The 17,494-nt window shown below is 35.0% G+C and overlaps 1 protein-coding gene across 1 annotated transcript; it reads right to left on the bottom strand.

The window, feature by feature from the left end:
• Positions 1–219: 219 nt before the first annotated feature.
• LOC149803450 (uncharacterized) lies at positions 220–16,147 on the bottom strand. Its single transcript, XM_089953931.1, has 5 exons — positions 16,013–16,147; positions 11,438–11,516; positions 8,366–8,536; positions 7,265–7,371; positions 220–294 (listed from the first exon to the last, which is right to left on the bottom strand). Exons 1-5 carry the CDS (start codon positions 16,145–16,147, stop codon positions 220–222), a joined length of 567 nt encoding a protein of 188 aa, XP_089810057.1.
• Positions 16,148–17,494: the final 1,347 nt, after the last annotated feature.

Below are 17,494 nucleotides of genomic sequence, written 5' to 3'. Positions count from 1 at the left end.
GGTGTCCTATTTTTAATTATTGACGTATTAGTGTAACTTATTGGCTTACTTCTTCGCAGTAGATATATTATTACATCAACAATTTATGTTTTAATGATACATGGCAATGTATGGAGAATAGCCAGCCATAATGTATCCTTATATCATCCTTGAAATCCCCACTGTAATATAGGTATACAAATTCAGTGTTGGCTTATTCAGAAATCGTTCCAGAAAATGCTAATGTTTTTCATGAAATAGTCTGTTTGTCTGCAATGAAAGACTATTCGCACCAACGTTCCGACAAGGTCCCATCTAAAAAAAAGAATGTACCTGTTCAGATTCAGTCTGTTCATACGCCTGGCATTTTCCTTAGAATAAATGTGCTATCGCCAGTGCCAAGCTTATTCAAAAATACATTTATAAAACGGAATTTATATAGGTAAATGCTTGGTATGTGATCAGCGGATTCACTCATTTAATAACTAGGCTCACATTCATATGAAAGACGTGAAATGTGGTGACAACAACCATCAAAGATCACCGAACATAAAATCTCTATAACTACACTGTATTCCAACTTCAAGACGAATTCACTGACATTTGTACTTTTCGAAGGACGTGAACTAAGTCTTGAATAGACAAATTATTGAAACTCACGAAAAGAATTTTCTAGATGAAATATACAAATAAATAATCGTAAAATTTCATAATGTTACGAAAAATAGAACTGCTGAAACTGAAGTGTTGAAAGTTATTCAGATTAGCTAAATGGTTATAATATTAGTAGACCAGTTCCATTTCAGCCTTGAAAGATAATTCCAGAATAAACAGTTACTTATTTACAAAAGTAACTGAAATCTAAACTTAAAGTAAAAACCTTTGTCTTGCTTTTTGGAGGATGTATCAACCTCCTGAATATTGCTAGTTGCTGTGTATAAGCCGCATCATGCTGCCGCAGATCAGGATCTTTGCTGTTTCCAGTTTTAAATGACTTATAAGAGAGTATCTATATTAGTATATAACTAAAACCGGATATTTGAATCCAACGTATTCCACTAAATAGCTGTGAAAGGTATTAAAAAAACATAGAAGCCATCTCTATCGATGTAAAAAAATAATATGTTTACTCAGTTTAACCTGAAATGTATTTAAAACAGGCTTTACTCTTTTGCTTTTTTCTATAAAAAAATAAAGTACGAGAAGATTATAATTATCCTAGATGTATTATTAATTGCTTGTTGATATAAGTCTCGTGTTCGTTTAACTAGATTGATTATACATTTCATCATAAATGGAGAGTTCATCCATACTTTGAAAAAGCAGAAGTATCCACATTTCTTCTCTCAATCAGCCAGTCTGTGTACAAACGTTATATTAACATAAACATAAACGCTACTCTAATGACATCCATGGCAGAAAACACTGGCATAAACACTTGGAAATCCTGAAATTTGTAACACATTGCGCCCACGGTGATAATTAACCCAAACGTTAGCATTGTCATTTAACCTCCGTATGAAATTGCAGCTACCGATTCTCCCAAATATATTATCGAATTGGTTTAATCTTTATTAAGATATTTGACTAATTTGCCTATAACATCAATACCGGCATCAATATTACTACAATTTTCTTCTAGTGAGCTACTTAGCTGCAAGCATCAAACGGTCATTTTTGGCTGACTTCGTTATACCTCCATATTCATTCCCCAGAACTGCGTGATTGATAGAAAGTATAAGTAGGCACAAGTGATGAACAAAGTGCACTCTAATCAGGCTTCGACAAAGCCAATAAAATAAATGTAAAAATATATCTTTTTCTTTATTATACGGTATGTAGGAGAGTTTTCATTGTTTCACTCTCACTTTGTTTTAACATTCAGTACAATGAAAAAAATATTCGTAAAATATGCTTCTTTTCAGTAGTACGATTGATATTGTCCGAATACTTTTAGTAGATTCTTACGTTTTTGCTTGTTTTTTCACTTTGCAAATGCAGGCTCATGTAATACCAACACAGTTAGTTGGAAAGGGAAATTTACTAATAAAAAGACTTATAGACAATGCTAACTGTAACATTTCCGAACCCAATCCGCATCTATTTATATCAAGCAATGTAAATTAACACATACGTACTGAAGGAAACCAAGGTATTTTCCATTCTATGACCGATATTTTTTTGTTTTTCAAGGCCCTATGTATAACACAGACTGAATAGTTATATTGATTTCGACAAACATTTTGAAGCATTTTTAATCTTCCGTTCAAACTTGTTATGACACATATGCAATGGCCATCTTCATTTTCTGTTTATCACTGTTATCGACTCTGTATGGTTCTGAAAGATAGGACTTGATGACCGACCAGAGATTGTCTTTAGGTAACAATATATTACCAATAGATAACCAATGCGACCAATGGAGATCAATTGGCATCAAAGGCTACCAATCGAACCATTGGTAATAACTCTGGAAAAACTTGCTCAAAGTCTGTGACACTTGAATGTAGATAACTTTCGCAAAATGTGATTCAAGATGGCGACTTAGCCCGATTCAATAAAACAACTTAGATGGCATAACATCTCATTGGCCTGAACAATTTTCAATATTAAGAATGTTTGGGAAGGTCACTTTCATTATTTTCCTAGTAGTATAGACAGAGATTCTTTATCACTGTATCTACCTCTTTCGTTGTCCTGTAATGCATACTTTATATGCTGAACACTCACCATTTACAAGGCTGTGTTACGTCGCAATTTAATTTATTTTCTTGGATACATTTGAATCGGGATAATTTAAGTGTGAGTTCAAATGAGACCTTATCATCTGGAAATAAAGGTATCTCAACTATATTATGAAATCAAATTAACTCCTATGGACATTTACAGAAACACCCTATAAATCCTCCAACCCAACCTTGAAGGCAACTTATCATTAGACAAAAGTTTTTGAAATCTCTTTTAACTTAAAGATTGATTAAGAGTCTATTTCAGCCAACCAACGAGCGATTTTAAAATGTCGGAGATATTTCGTCCATTGTCTTTGTTTGCTTATATGTCTAGTCTAACTGCAAACAACATAAACCCTGATATGCCTAATTCGCAAAATTGACCGGCAGATCAGGATATATGCTGCTTGTTCTACTGATCACGTATAACAAACTGCATAGCTCCAGACCTGCCGATATATTACGCTACATCAGATCAGGGTCATTGCAGCGGGACTCGTCTTTTAAGCTAGTACCGTGGATATTGTTCATTAAAAAATGCAACTTTTTAACTTTTTGGCATATTCTGAACCTTTCTCTTTGATCGTGAATTTTCAGAATTGTCGCTGTCATCGGATTATCTTACAAAAGCCATGTATGTCTTTTACTGATGTTCAATGACATCAATAGTAAATTTCTGAAATGGTCTATCACTGATGGACGGCGATGAAGTGAAAACAAATGGTTTATCGTTGATAAACCTGTTGCACTGCGACATAGTAATAAGAAATTAAATCTAGAAACGTAAAAACTAAGCTTCAACCAAACCCTAATGTCAAACATCAAAAAATTATAATCAGATACTTGGCAAGAGGAGAATTTGACAAATGATAGTATAAAACCATCAAAAAACATCATTAATTTATATAGATTCTGAACAATACTCTTGACCTAACCGGTGAGTTTAGAAGCGAAGCAATATTTATTTAAAAGTTCTAGAAACATAATATTAATAATTATATCTTAGCTCAGCCAGATATTACATTTCAAAATATTTTTTTCAAAATTGCATACTTAAAGTTAGCATTTTTGTTCTGCATCACAATCATTGCATTTTCCAACATCAAACATCACTTGGGGAAAATCAAAGCACACCGAAACAGATTAGATATAATCATAATTAGAAATTTCTATGATTTTGTTTCTAAATTCTAAATTCGTTGTGTTATATATACTGTAAAAAATCAAGATTGTCGTATTCAGTTCTCTGTTTACGTTGATTAGAAAATTATCTCCACTATACCAAACTGATTCAAAATTTCAGGGAAAACCATTTAAGTGTCTGTACGTTTTCAGTTGACGCTGACATATCTTTTTCTTCAACCTCAGATGCATTGGGAGGAAAGGATTGAATTTCACAAGACCATTGGATTATTCATTACATTTTAAGAAAATACACAATTAAAAGTTATATGTAAGGCAGTCGCCTTTTTATTTATTATTCAGTTTTGTTTATTGTTCTTTTAATTGAACATTAAAGTACTCCACGATAAGCACATTATTTTGACTTAATATCGACCTAACTTGAAGAAAACAAACTTACTTTTTAATAAGGCTTAATTATGTCCACGTATACTACTACTACTATTAATAATAATAATAATAATAATAATAATAATAATAACAGGTCAAATACAGATTAGATAATCATGATGTAAAACCGCAATGGAAAAAAGATCTGTTGATAAACTGATAAAATTGAAAAGAGCGAAATCTTGCGGGAGTGCAGTCATTATCATCATCAGATCATAAACACTATTAAAATGTCAGAAAACTCCATGACTAAGAGATGCATGACATGATTCTACCAATACATGATGTATATAATAACAAAGTTTTAGGAACCTCGTATAACTGTCACTAGAATTATTTTAATTATTTTTTAATGGTACGTGCATACCAATAGATATGACGAACACTAACTTGTAATTAGTGAGAAACAGGTCACGCCTAGCTAGGTTATCACTATCCCCTCGTGGTGCCTGATCATTTATCAATATATCGCACTTTATGCCATGATGGATTCACGTACGGACTGGTGGAACAACTGAATCCGTGTAGTCTTTTTTCCAACCGTGAAGTACAAAGAAAAAATGTTCGTAATACCCTAGTCTATATAGAATCATTGGTCTCTTTCAGAGCCCGAAACTTTGAAACCAACTGCCACAGGCTCTAAGTCTAAAAAATAAATATGTAATCTACGAGTTTAATTTAGTTACAGATCCGCGGGAGCAACAATAGTTGCAACAGCAACAACAACAACATCTACGCCCTCGAATAGATATGCATTTTAAAAATAATATTATGGAATGTCATACTTTTTAAAACTTGAATTTCCCGAAGTTTACTGTATACATGATCCATGGTTCTATCAACAACTTCCTGTCATCGAAAAAAGACTTGAATATATATGCCATGAAGACGACATTCGATCCAATTTTACTGTGAGCTTTGTCATGGCAGATTTACATTGATCTCCTAATGGAAAAGACTTCCATAAAATTTAGCTTGAATAAGCAGATTACTAGGGAAAACGGAGAAAAATAAAATGAAACAAAGCTCATATTAACTTGATATATTTATTCGTTATTAACAACGTGTGTGCAAGATAGTTTAGAAGAGGCCTCATTGCCCGCCAACATTCCCAGTCTGAAAAATAACAAAAATTTACGTCGATTATTTAATGAATTGTGAATACTTCATTTTAGCTTTGAGATCTCGACAAGGAAAACAGCAATAAGTATCGCCAGAACGGACAGGAAAGAATCAACCTTATTATCTTTATTCCATAAAAAGTAAAGGTTAAAGGTTGCAAGAGCATGCCTTAATACTTTGACTTGCAGTGTTGCTCTCAACGTTACAACATAGTACATTTGTGGTCATCATATGATTGTATATATTTTTGTTAACGCATCTCTTATGCACAATACTCTCCAGTTTTGAAAAATATCTTAAGTCTATTCAGGTCCCACAAATTTGGAACGAAGGAATCATGTTCTAGTGCAAGTACAATCTAACTTTCATGTCGCAGCACGAAAGATGAGTGGCTTAGATGTAGACGTTGACCAATTAAACCGCTTAAATAATAGTATAGACCGCTCCGGTGACCTAGTGGTTAGTGCGTCCGCCTCGGATACGGTAGTACGTGGGTTCGATCCCCGGCTGAGTCACACCACAAACTTACAAAAATGGTACTAACAGCTGCCTCACATGGCGCTTGGCATTAAAAGGTTACTATTAGGACTGGTCGGCCTGGTGTCAGGATAATGTGACTGGGTGGGACATCATGCTACATGTCTGCGGCCTGATGCCCCAGTGCTAGACATCACTATAAACTGCCACACTGCAGACATCGTGCCGATATGACTGAAAAATTGTTAAAGCTACGTTAAAAATCCAAATCACACACACACACACACACACACGTAATATTATAATTAAGAGACGTGTTCTTCCACATAAAATCCTCTGAATTAAAGGTTTTTAAATCTAACCGACATCGTCGAAAATTCCCGACTTTCTATTCATCAAGAACATTGACCCTAGAGAGATATTGCAATTAATACCAATTTGAAAAATGCTTAGTCATAAGTGAATGAATGCTGCCAGCGTATACATTCATCAGTATTAGAATACAATAGACGGTATTAGAATACAATAGACGGTATTAGGATACAATAGACGGTATTAGAATACAATAGACGGTAAAGCCGTACACATTATCACGAGACAAAATCAACTATCGCGTCACTGGCGTTCACCACACGCTCTACACATGGAGACAGGCCAAATGGTATTATAGTTTTCGTGTCTATGTTCTATGCAAATATTAAACTGCCCTTGACATTATTGTGTTATCAAGACGACGCATTCTTATATTAACATTATGATTTTAACATAGTACAATACTTAACTCGTAATGTAGATATACAAATCGTATTCTGGATCACATATACAATAGTAATAGCTCTTCGTGGTGATGTAAACTTTTGATTTCAGTGCATTACGGTATCTGCAAAGAGCTTATTGATCGCCAGTTTTGTATGAGAATATTTGAGATCTCTCCATCTTGTTCGTTAATCGTAGCTGTTGGATGTAAAAAGAGTTATTTCCCTTCGCATTCGATGCAAACGGTCCAGTTGGAACAAAATTTGTGCTGCATTCTGTAATTATACTTTATTTAATGACATCTCTTCAGTGTTGTCCTTACAGTTTTTTCGCATACATATTTTACGAGATAAAGAAAAATGTACAAATTATTCCGACATATTAAATAAGACATTTCAACGAACGGTTATTTCATTGTGTTTTATATCACAGACTCATTTGAAAACAAGTGTGATATGCTGCTATTATAACGAAAAAGATAACACATTTGAACATGAATGTAAAGCAAATTTTTACATAAAAATAAGAACAAAATTACGTCCTGAATATACATTAACAAAGAAGTCCGAAAAGAGACAGACACACAAGCAGACGGAGAGACAGAGAAGAGGAGTGATATGTCTACTGACCGCAAGTTGAATTGGTCGACCTATGCATGAAGCGGGTACACTGAATACAGATCTGTCCCTGATGCCAGGTGAAATGTTCACGAAATTAAGTACCTGCATAAATCTTTCTGAAAATAATTAAGAAATTAAAGGTATGGAAAAATCGATCACTTAATCAATAAATCAATATATCGTCACTGGACATCGATATGAATCAATACGTGTTTATCTTCATACCATTTAATTCAGACGGAAAACTTGGAGAAAGTTTTCATGTGTAAGAAAGATGTCCCTCCATTTAAATAAATCCAGTCCAAATACGTCAGCCGCATGAAACGGGGAGGGGGATGTGAATAATTCCATCAACATTATCTCCTATAATTGTTTCAATAATCTCTTATTCTTTGACACGAAATATTTTGAATAGTTTCATGGTAGTGACGTGTTATATCTCTGTCAACCACTTATATAAAATATTTAAAAGAAAATTTCAAAGGTGAATCAAAATGAAAACTGTTTTTACGTCAATATTTTGTACAAACAAAAGCGTAATGTAGATTTTTACTTTATCTCAAAATTTGTTAAGCTCAGCTTCGGTGGGGGAGATTGCCATTTTTAAGGACAAAGTCATTTGGACGACTGCAGTAACTATGCTTAAAATGAAAGAAAAAAATTGTACATGCGACAAAGTACACAACGTTATACTCGACTGAAATGCTTCAGATTTAGTAGAGAAACGATACAAAACGCGTTACTACTGTATCACATAAACCGGCCATGACTCTAATCTCATGCATTCATTTCTCCGTGTTTTGCTGTTACGAAATGGGTCGCCCCTATCTTTCTTGCAGTCATTACATGAGAATGTTTCAGAAAAAAACAACTCTCTAGGTTTAAAGTCTACAATACGTAAATATGAAACGGTACATGAAGAACTGCGTGACTTTACAAAAGTATAGGAGCTTCCACGGACTTGCAAGATTTTTAAAATAATGATCCTTTTTCGACAAAATTGAGGTAAAGGTGAACCTTGTGTGTGTTTTAAGTTAAGTTTCAAGTTTTTCTGTTTTGAAAGTTTTGTGCAATAGTATTTGTATGCAATATATGGTTAAACAAACATACCTCCAGGAGCTTTGAAATTAGCCAAGATAACCTCAGTGATGGGTACACATGTATCGCTAGTAACGGTTAGATAAATCTCCATACCGTAGATCACGAAGTTATAGGAAGTGACGTCCATTGATGCAACGGAAGGAAGACCAAAGTGGATATTGGAAACAACAGTCGCATTATCTGAAAAATAATGTATATACCATGATAAATTGTTTTACTAGATGTCCGTGCACCTGTCCATTGAATATCCATACTATCTTCTATTCCATAGTTGATAAATCTGAATACTATGTTAAATGCCCCTAAATTATACCTGGTAGTTTGATCTCATTTTAAACATTTCAGGAGAAGCTTTGCTACCAATGATTTAAACATTCACGAACGCGCAGAATATAGTCCTCACATTTTCGCGTACGAGGATCAGTAAAACATGATACATAGAATATTTTTAGGGTAGTAAAATGTGTACCAATTCAGTCTGCGGAGTTATCTTATTATTTTGACGCTATTTATTTGGCTTAGAAAATTATGAGTAAAATACATTGAGGAGTTAATGAGCGGTAAATTTGGAATGTTCTAATTTTGTATATAAATCTTTATCCATTAAAAAAATTCCCCAAACGCCCAATGCCAAAAATACCTTGTATACAATTATATTGATAACATTGGTGCAAAAAAAAAAAACTATTTGCGCTAGACCCTGATTGGAAACAAGGGCAGTTTATATTCCGTAAAAGGAACTTAATCATATACTGATTCTGTGAAAAGCATCTTTGTGCTTCTGAAGCACATATTCCCCACCCCTAACCCACCAACTGCAACCCAAGAGTTTAAATTCAACAAATGTAAAACGTATTTAACATTTTTTTTAAATGCTTAAATAGCATGAAAATGTAATATGGCCACTTCGTATTATTTAAACATAATTTCAAAAGTTTATTTATCTGTGTCAAGTGAATTTTGCAGACCACGCTAACAAGGTTTATCCACAAACGCTCCAAGTCGTAAATATATCATATTTTATCAGGAAAAGAGAAATATAGTTCTAAGACTGAATTATATAGTCCGGTCATCTGTATAAGAACATAAAACATGCCAAATAAACATAATTATTTCAAGCGGTATGTGCGCATTCGTGCAAGCAAGGTTTTTACCACTAGACCGTAAAATAAAATTCAAACTTTCGAAACATATTTCTTCACACACTAAAGCAATCAAACGCTGTAACGTCATAAAAATAAAAGTGTGCATGATAGCATGACTCACAACAAATTTCATTTGTTCATTTGTTCTATATTAAGTAAATTTGTGTAAATTGTACTAATGCACTCCCCTGAACGGACGAACTGAATGAAAAATCAAATCAACATGCCCGCGCTGCACGAGTGGTGGATCAAGAGAGAGAGAGAGAGAGAGAGAGAGAGAGAGAGAGAGAGATAGAGAAAGAGAGAGAGAGATGGTCTAATCTATCAACAACGAATTAACGAAGGCATACCATGTTCTTCAAAGCAATCGATTAGATACCGTACATTTATGTCTGTCTGCTTATATCTGCCAGGTCAGTACAGTATTGGTTTGATGGCGTCAATTAAAGTTAAGCTCAGGAAGATAGTTTTCTACATATAAATGCAAACAGATATCCCTTCAAAGATTAAAGATAAATGCAAAGATGTCAAGATGCTATAAAAGGTATACGAAATGAAAGATAAAGGTATATGGTTTCAGTTTGTGCAATACCAATGGGGGCGTTATCTGATAACCGAATTGGGATGGTACCATAGGGTGTAGCAGGGACGTCATTTGAAGATTTTTTTCGGGGGGTGTGTCAAAACTTGATGGGGGAGGGGAATTGACGGGCTTGTTAATTTTCGTATATAGGTAACAGCAATTTTACATTGTACAGCACATGCAAATTCAGGTGGCTCCCCCTGCTCCCCTCCCCAAATGACGTCCCTGGTGTTTAACCAGCTTGAGATGGTGCCATAGGGTGTTGCTACAACCTTGTCTCCATTTTACAAACTGTTAATATACATGACCGTATATCCACAACTGAAAGACCTGATTTCATTGAATTCACTCTGACAATCGAGCGGACTGGTTGTGGTCATTATTAGTTAGGAATATCGAACACGCTTTGGGGGTGGCTGTAATAACGATCGGGATATTTTGGGAATAAATCTTTTTGCAGAATTGACAAGAGCTTCGTTGCTTCTAGATGGGAACGAATATGTATGATGGAAAGTGGAATATCATTAGAGTGATGTGAGGATAATTTAGTTGATAAGTATTGTACTACGGAGACAATTTATTCGTCAATGATAAAGTGACCGTTCTTTGCCTCATCATAGAGGCTTTCTGAATTAAAATTTCTAAATGATCCCAGAAAAGGTCTAAGTCCTTGATTATGTTTTGGCTCAAGCATCTGCAGATATTGGAGAGCATCTTCACATATAATCGGGTATCGTAATGTTTAGATGTTACTACAAAGCAGGAGCAAGGCCTTCTTGTTCGTTCTCTTCTCTAATCTGTGTTTTTAACCGGTTTTCTTCTGGCCATTTCTGAAATCCATTTAAGTATATCAGAAAGTGACGCCCCATAGAATCCACTCCCTTTTGATCTTCAGCAGATCAAATTGCTGCAAACGTATAATGAGCTTTCCGTTCCTGGATTGAGACGCTTCGTTGTGCTACTTACTTTGATGTTGAAAATGGTTACTGACAATATGTTGCCCCGAGGTACACCACTGTCCTGAGCGTAGCTGTGTGAGATGGCAGTACCAACATTGACTCGGAAACTTCAATTTTTCCAAGCAAATTCGATGTAATGATGGGTAGGCTGCCCACTAGACCTACGTTGAATAAGTAATTGTTTATGCCGTTCGTTCGTTATGTATAAAACGCTTTCTTGATGTCGATTGAATTCAAGACATATAATGAAATTTTTTGTCGCTAATTGAAGCATCATGCGAAAATCAAATTGTAGACGTGATGGGGAGAGGTACTGTTATAAATGACGTCACACGGTTTTGATATATGCTCGAAGATTACATGCATCAGAGTAAAATATAAAGATTGTACGTACCTGGGATACAATTACTAACGAATGGTTCAGACCGCGAAACATTACAGTTGCCTTTTTCATCCATGACGTACCGCAAACCCTATAAATAAGCAAATTCAAATTAATATGTCATACAAGTCAAGAAGGAAATATTATTCTAAAGAAAGACACACACACATCAGTACTCAGATAAGTTCACATATCAATACGTATAGTGAAAACACCTGTACATCTTTCCACAGCTTGCGGATTATTCGCGGAGTTTGCGGATTACTCAGTCACCTTAAATACCGTAGGCTCTTTCTTCTCTTTTACAGATTTGATCTGCCCTATTAGTCAAATAAGTGTCGTGAAAAAATACGATACGTTAGATCTTGAATTGGAGCAAACAACAATGTCTGACTTATTACTGTGGCACAATGTTTACCGAGTTTCATTATTTTCATAATGCATTCATCTTGTAGTAACATTTGTCAGAACATGATCTTTACACCTATCATTGATGAAATGGATTTAGACTGGAATGCAAGATTGGATGCATACTAACAGCATACAGTGTATGTTGCATATTAGCTACAGGAAGAGACAATTGTAAAAGGAAATGCTACCCTAGTAACATTTAGATGATTTCAGTTTGCAAAGTTTTGTGAGAAAGGTTTGTCTTTCTGGTCTAGTGCTTGTGAATGCCCTGCATGCGGCGTCTGAATCACACTGCATGACCTAGAGAAACGTCTTTAAGGTGCCATTTGTTACAATCCCCTGAGCTGTGCGCGTGCTACTTTTATTCGTTCATTGACTGGTTCTTCATTCCCTCCATAATGAAATATCAGATACAAGCATGCCAAACAAAAGGAAAGAACATAAATATTACATTTATACAATGTACAAATATGCAACAGTTAACCTGAGAGAAATACATTAGAAAACTATAACGTTAGAAGAAATAATCGCTTGTACGCGATTACTAGAGAATAAAAGAGTAAATATGAAAGAAGGTGTCTGGAAACGCATATATGAATGAACGAACTACATTAGTTCAGAAATGTGTATAAATAAATATTATATATCCACGCACATGAATTACCTTATATCTATGATATGGGCATGATGAATCTTACCTCTTAGTGTTATCCAGTAAATGAAGTTTATAGCTTACTCAACATACTTACTATTGTGTGGTCTCATCACCATGTATGACTTATATCAGAAAATTGTATCTGTCGTGCTGCACGGTGTCAGAGATTTGTCAGGTTCTATAACATAACTAATGTACATGAGGAATCTATGTGTAAAGAAGTAAGCATAATAATTATTGATTTTCGGGGAGAAGATTTGTGATCAAGAGAGAATTAACGTTTATTTTAATTATTTTGTCATTGGCTGTGTTATTTGATTTTGTGCTTAAAGAATGGGATATCCAATCAATCCAAATTATGCACGTGTACAATGAACATTCTTCTGATACGGCATACTTTGCATGCTATAAGACGACGCTTACATGTGTTTGCATGCTATAAGACGACGCTTACATGTGTTTGCAAGATTCCGGAATAACATGTCAACATGTACTGTAAATTTGTCTAGGGTTTGGTTGGGAAATAAGTGTATCTGTTTGGCAATGCTTCAATCAAATTATTATGTCTGACAGTATCACGTAATAGACGTGACGAAAGTTGAGTTCGGAGCATCAGAATATCTCTTACACATAGCCCGCTGAAGGTTATATTTATATTTTCAGTTTATTTGTTGGACCTCTTGGCGTGATCACTTTGGATGAGAAGGGGTTGATATAGTGTTCGCGAGCTATTTTTCTTTGTGAAGGGCAATGAGACCAACTGCTCTGGGCTAGTGGTTCATGGTGTTATTATCCGAAACCATATTGTGTATTCAATAAACGCTGTACGGGTGCTTATAAGGGTGTTTAGTGTTTGCTTATTGGTGTTTTGGGGGCAAGGTCTTCGGCAGGCTACTGCTGAACAGACTCACAGAACACCTTGATCATGGCCCACTGCCAGAAAGTCAGTGTAGCTTTAGATAGAGGAGAGACACTATGAACATGATCTTTGCTGCCAGGCAGATGCAAGAAAAGTGTCTGGAATAAAATGTCCACCTATACACCACATTCTTGGACCTGACTAAAGCATTCAACACTGTCAGCCGCGAAGACCTTTGGAAGATCATGACCAAATTTGTATTTTATGATATCGAAATATCTTATGTGATGACCTACACGGAATTTATATAGTTGTGTGAGACCTGCAACTGGACTCCATTTTGTTAATGCTTAGTGATTAGCGAGAACCGTTACTGTTGATGTCTCCGATGAAGATCCTGTTGATTTAATTGCATCAGAAATCAAAACACAAAGAACTTTCTGAAATTTCTATATGCAAATTAAACGCATTTTGCTATGACAGGTCTCGAAAACATACATGCCATGCAATTACGCCTTGTTAGAGAGTACAAAACTTATCTGATTCTGTACTTGTCTGGCGATCGATACTTTGTGACTACTGGAGCTGTTGTAAAGAACGAAACTCCGTCTGCACCCGTATGAGGCAAATATTTAATTCTGCACCGGTTGTCAATGTGTCATATCAGCCAATCATGTGACATTCCTGATATACAGTGTAAGTAGAGTTGCATCAAAATGGCTGAATACCTTCGAAAATTAATATTATCAGCTCCTTGACGCAGAGCTGTTCACTACACGAGGTAATCCTGATTACCAATACGTGTTTCTTTAAGAACAATATAGCCCTGGCTATTTTGGGCAATCGACATCTTTTCCAAAAATCAGAATTAAAACTTGGCATTTCACGATTCTTAGTTATATTCACTCAGCTGTCTGTTTTATTTGAAAACTGAGTATACTTGTAGTTACAAATCAAGGACCTCTTTTCTTCTCTAGTTTTATACGTGTTACATTGAAATATATCAATGTGCATATGGACCTATGATAGCGTAACACATGTGAAAGTAACGGAATGTTAAAGGGTACGTCATGACGGGAACTTGTTTGTTTAAAAATTGTAGTTAAGTATATTGCATGTGTTACAGATTGTCCAGGGATATATGGTGTGTGTGTGTGTGTGTGTGCATTTTGTTGTTGGTTAGGTTGTATTTAAGTCTTTTATTCAACTATTTGATAATAGAGGTAAGACCTCAAGGGAAGGGCGATTGATGCATTCGCTAATCGGGTTGCCTTCTGTAAATAAAGGTGTTATTGAGGAGGAGGAGGACGACGACGACGACGACGATAGTGATTATTATTATTATTATTAACTCTTTGTCATGATGGGCATACTTTCAGTTTTGAAATCACACAAAACAAACATTCGCCAAAATATAAAGGTTAATTGAAACCAATCAATGCAAGTGCGTAGGTATGCAAAGTCACAATTGCAATGTAATCATGTAAACCAAGGAGGAAGGAGACACACTTAGACAGGAAGAGTCAAGAAAAGACGGAACGACAGATAGACAAACTCAGGATAAACATATACAAAGACACAATAATAGAAAGAAAGATAAGTAGATACAGGCGAGAAAGGAGTCAATATTTTAAATTAATACACTGTTGAAATCCGTGTAGATAGTCCTTGCAATCGGAGAATCGTCAACGTCAACCGCCTCCTTGAGAGCAATCATCTTTGCATCAGCATCATAAAACATACGCATATTTCCCTAGAAATAAATAAATAAATGAATAAATATATATATATATATATATATATATATATATATATATATATATATATATATATATATATATAAAGAGAGTATGATAGATACGGTTTGGCATTTAGTTACCCTTTACTTTTCCAAACTGAAACAAGAATCAGCAGGATATATTTCTCAAATGTTATTTCAATCTAAGAAACCATAAATATTTCCCGTTTCTTGTATTTCTTTTTTCCATAATTAAGTGACGGATCCTTAAAGAAATATTTGTGAAACACATAGTGTTTAACATTTAGTACGAATGGACAGGGGTCAATTCAGAGAGAACATTAGTACTGGACAAACAGAGAGATCTTTAACGGTTAGTAGGAAATGTATGTTCTTAATGTGCGAATGAGTGACGACACATACAAACACATGAGCACATAGTAGCTCATATATATTGGTTGATAATATTCATAGGAAATGCCATATCATAATTTTGTATGCACGCACTTTACGTGTTTTGTTTCGAACAGTCAAAATTAAACACACACACACACACACACACACACACACACACACACACATATATATATATATATATATATATATATATATATATATATATATATATATATATATATATATATATACACACACAGAAGTGTGCTACTAATATGGGTTAATACTGCTCTATTTTTATTCTAATGCTTCACCAAATGAACCCACTAAAAACTAAAACGTAAACATACAATCGAATACAGACGTAAAGACAGTTACATACGTCGGACAGGCAAACAACGCAAACCTATTATGTCTATTATTTGTTGCAATATGTAACAAAATATCATAATGTTTCAAATAAAACAGAAAGTTATACGGAGTTTTACGGAAACATACAATCAGAAGGGTTGAAAGACAAATATATACCACTGTTCTGTGAGGTACTCCATCATAGCTTCCAACGACGATGTTTACATCCCCCTCCCATTGTTTCGGTGTGCAGCAGTGTTTCTGTGCTGATGCAACAGAGATCAGCAATAGAGCAGCAAAGACCGGAAACATTTTGTGTCTGGATGGAATCACTCGATCTGACGGACAGCGAGATGAACTTTGGCGGTACGAAGAAAAAAGGAGGTCTTAGATAGGCAATAGTTGAACCCTTATGGCAGGTCACACTCTCGGTGATAAGGAACAATAGGTTCCCGTCAGCTGGACTCACCCACATGAGTTACTGATTGATAAACCGGACCATGGCAGGAGGATCATTACTCATCTTTATTGTGGACATTTTTAAATTTCATTTTGTCGTCTGCATACATGTTTGATTCATTTTGAGAACACTGTCTTAAAACGTGACTCAAATAGTATCTCTGATATTGTAGTAAAATTTAGTTCTTCAACATATTAAATGGTCACATGAAATGTGGTTACAACTTACATATTAAAGCGACAACCGTGGGCTGTTGAAGGAAACTGAAGGGAAGATAAGCAGAACAAAAAACATATAACATCTGTAAACGTGGGGTTGACATGAAGATGGCAAGCTGTCTTTATGTGCAAGCATTTTAAATATTGATGTATGTTGTTTAATATGTCATCTTCCAGATGCGCTATATATACTTTGCAGCGGAGGCTAAAATAAATATCACCTGATGCTTAAAATTAAAATCATATTTTTATTGCGGTTATTTGTATTGAAATTAAATTCAATTAGCCAAATTAATAGAAAATAAATTCGCTGGAAACTTTTTAGTGTCTCTAAGTTTCAAATTTTTTTTTCATTGTTACAATAATTTTTTAATAATTAGCATATGTAATTGCATCAAAATACAGCGGCGTCGCTAGGGTTGGTGTCACCAGTGCGGTAAACTCATGGTGTCACCCCTCCAGACTTCCACCATGGATTTCTTCTTCTTAAAATAAGTCCACAGAATCTCATTCAAATAAGCACCAGACGCTCTGCAGACTGCATGTTGGCACCCTGTGCCTGCTAGTCATGTATTTAACTATGATCGATTATCTGCTTATGAAATCCGACTAGATCGAGCAGTGTGTGCTCTGTAAAATTTGCAATTTTTCATTTTGGTGTCACCCCTCTGAGATGGTGCCACCCGGTGCGGTCCGCACCTCCCGCACCCCCCTAGCGAAGCCACTGTCAAAATATATTAAGTTACTATCAACCAAACAAAGGAAAAAGGCATGTTGGTACATATTGGTCGAAAATTGTTATCTGTGACTAAATCGAATTATCATATGATAAAAAGAACGGTGTGATTTGTGAAAAGAGTAAATTCTTCCTTTTTCGGACAATATGAGACGTTTGTTTAATTGTACAATTTATTCAAGATGCAATAGTCAAGTAGACTTGTAAATATTTAGACAGAAAAATGTTGTGGTCTGAGGACAAAG

This window comes from Sinohyriopsis cumingii, chromosome 3 (genome assembly GCF_028554795.1).
Source record: "Sinohyriopsis cumingii isolate HCF-2022 chromosome 3, ASM2855479v2, whole genome shotgun sequence".
NCBI classification, from domain to species: Eukaryota; Metazoa; Mollusca; class Bivalvia; order Unionida; family Unionidae; genus Sinohyriopsis; species Sinohyriopsis cumingii.
The sequence above is the reverse complement of the archived record's forward strand: the minus strand, read 5'-3'. Positions and strand labels throughout refer to the sequence as shown.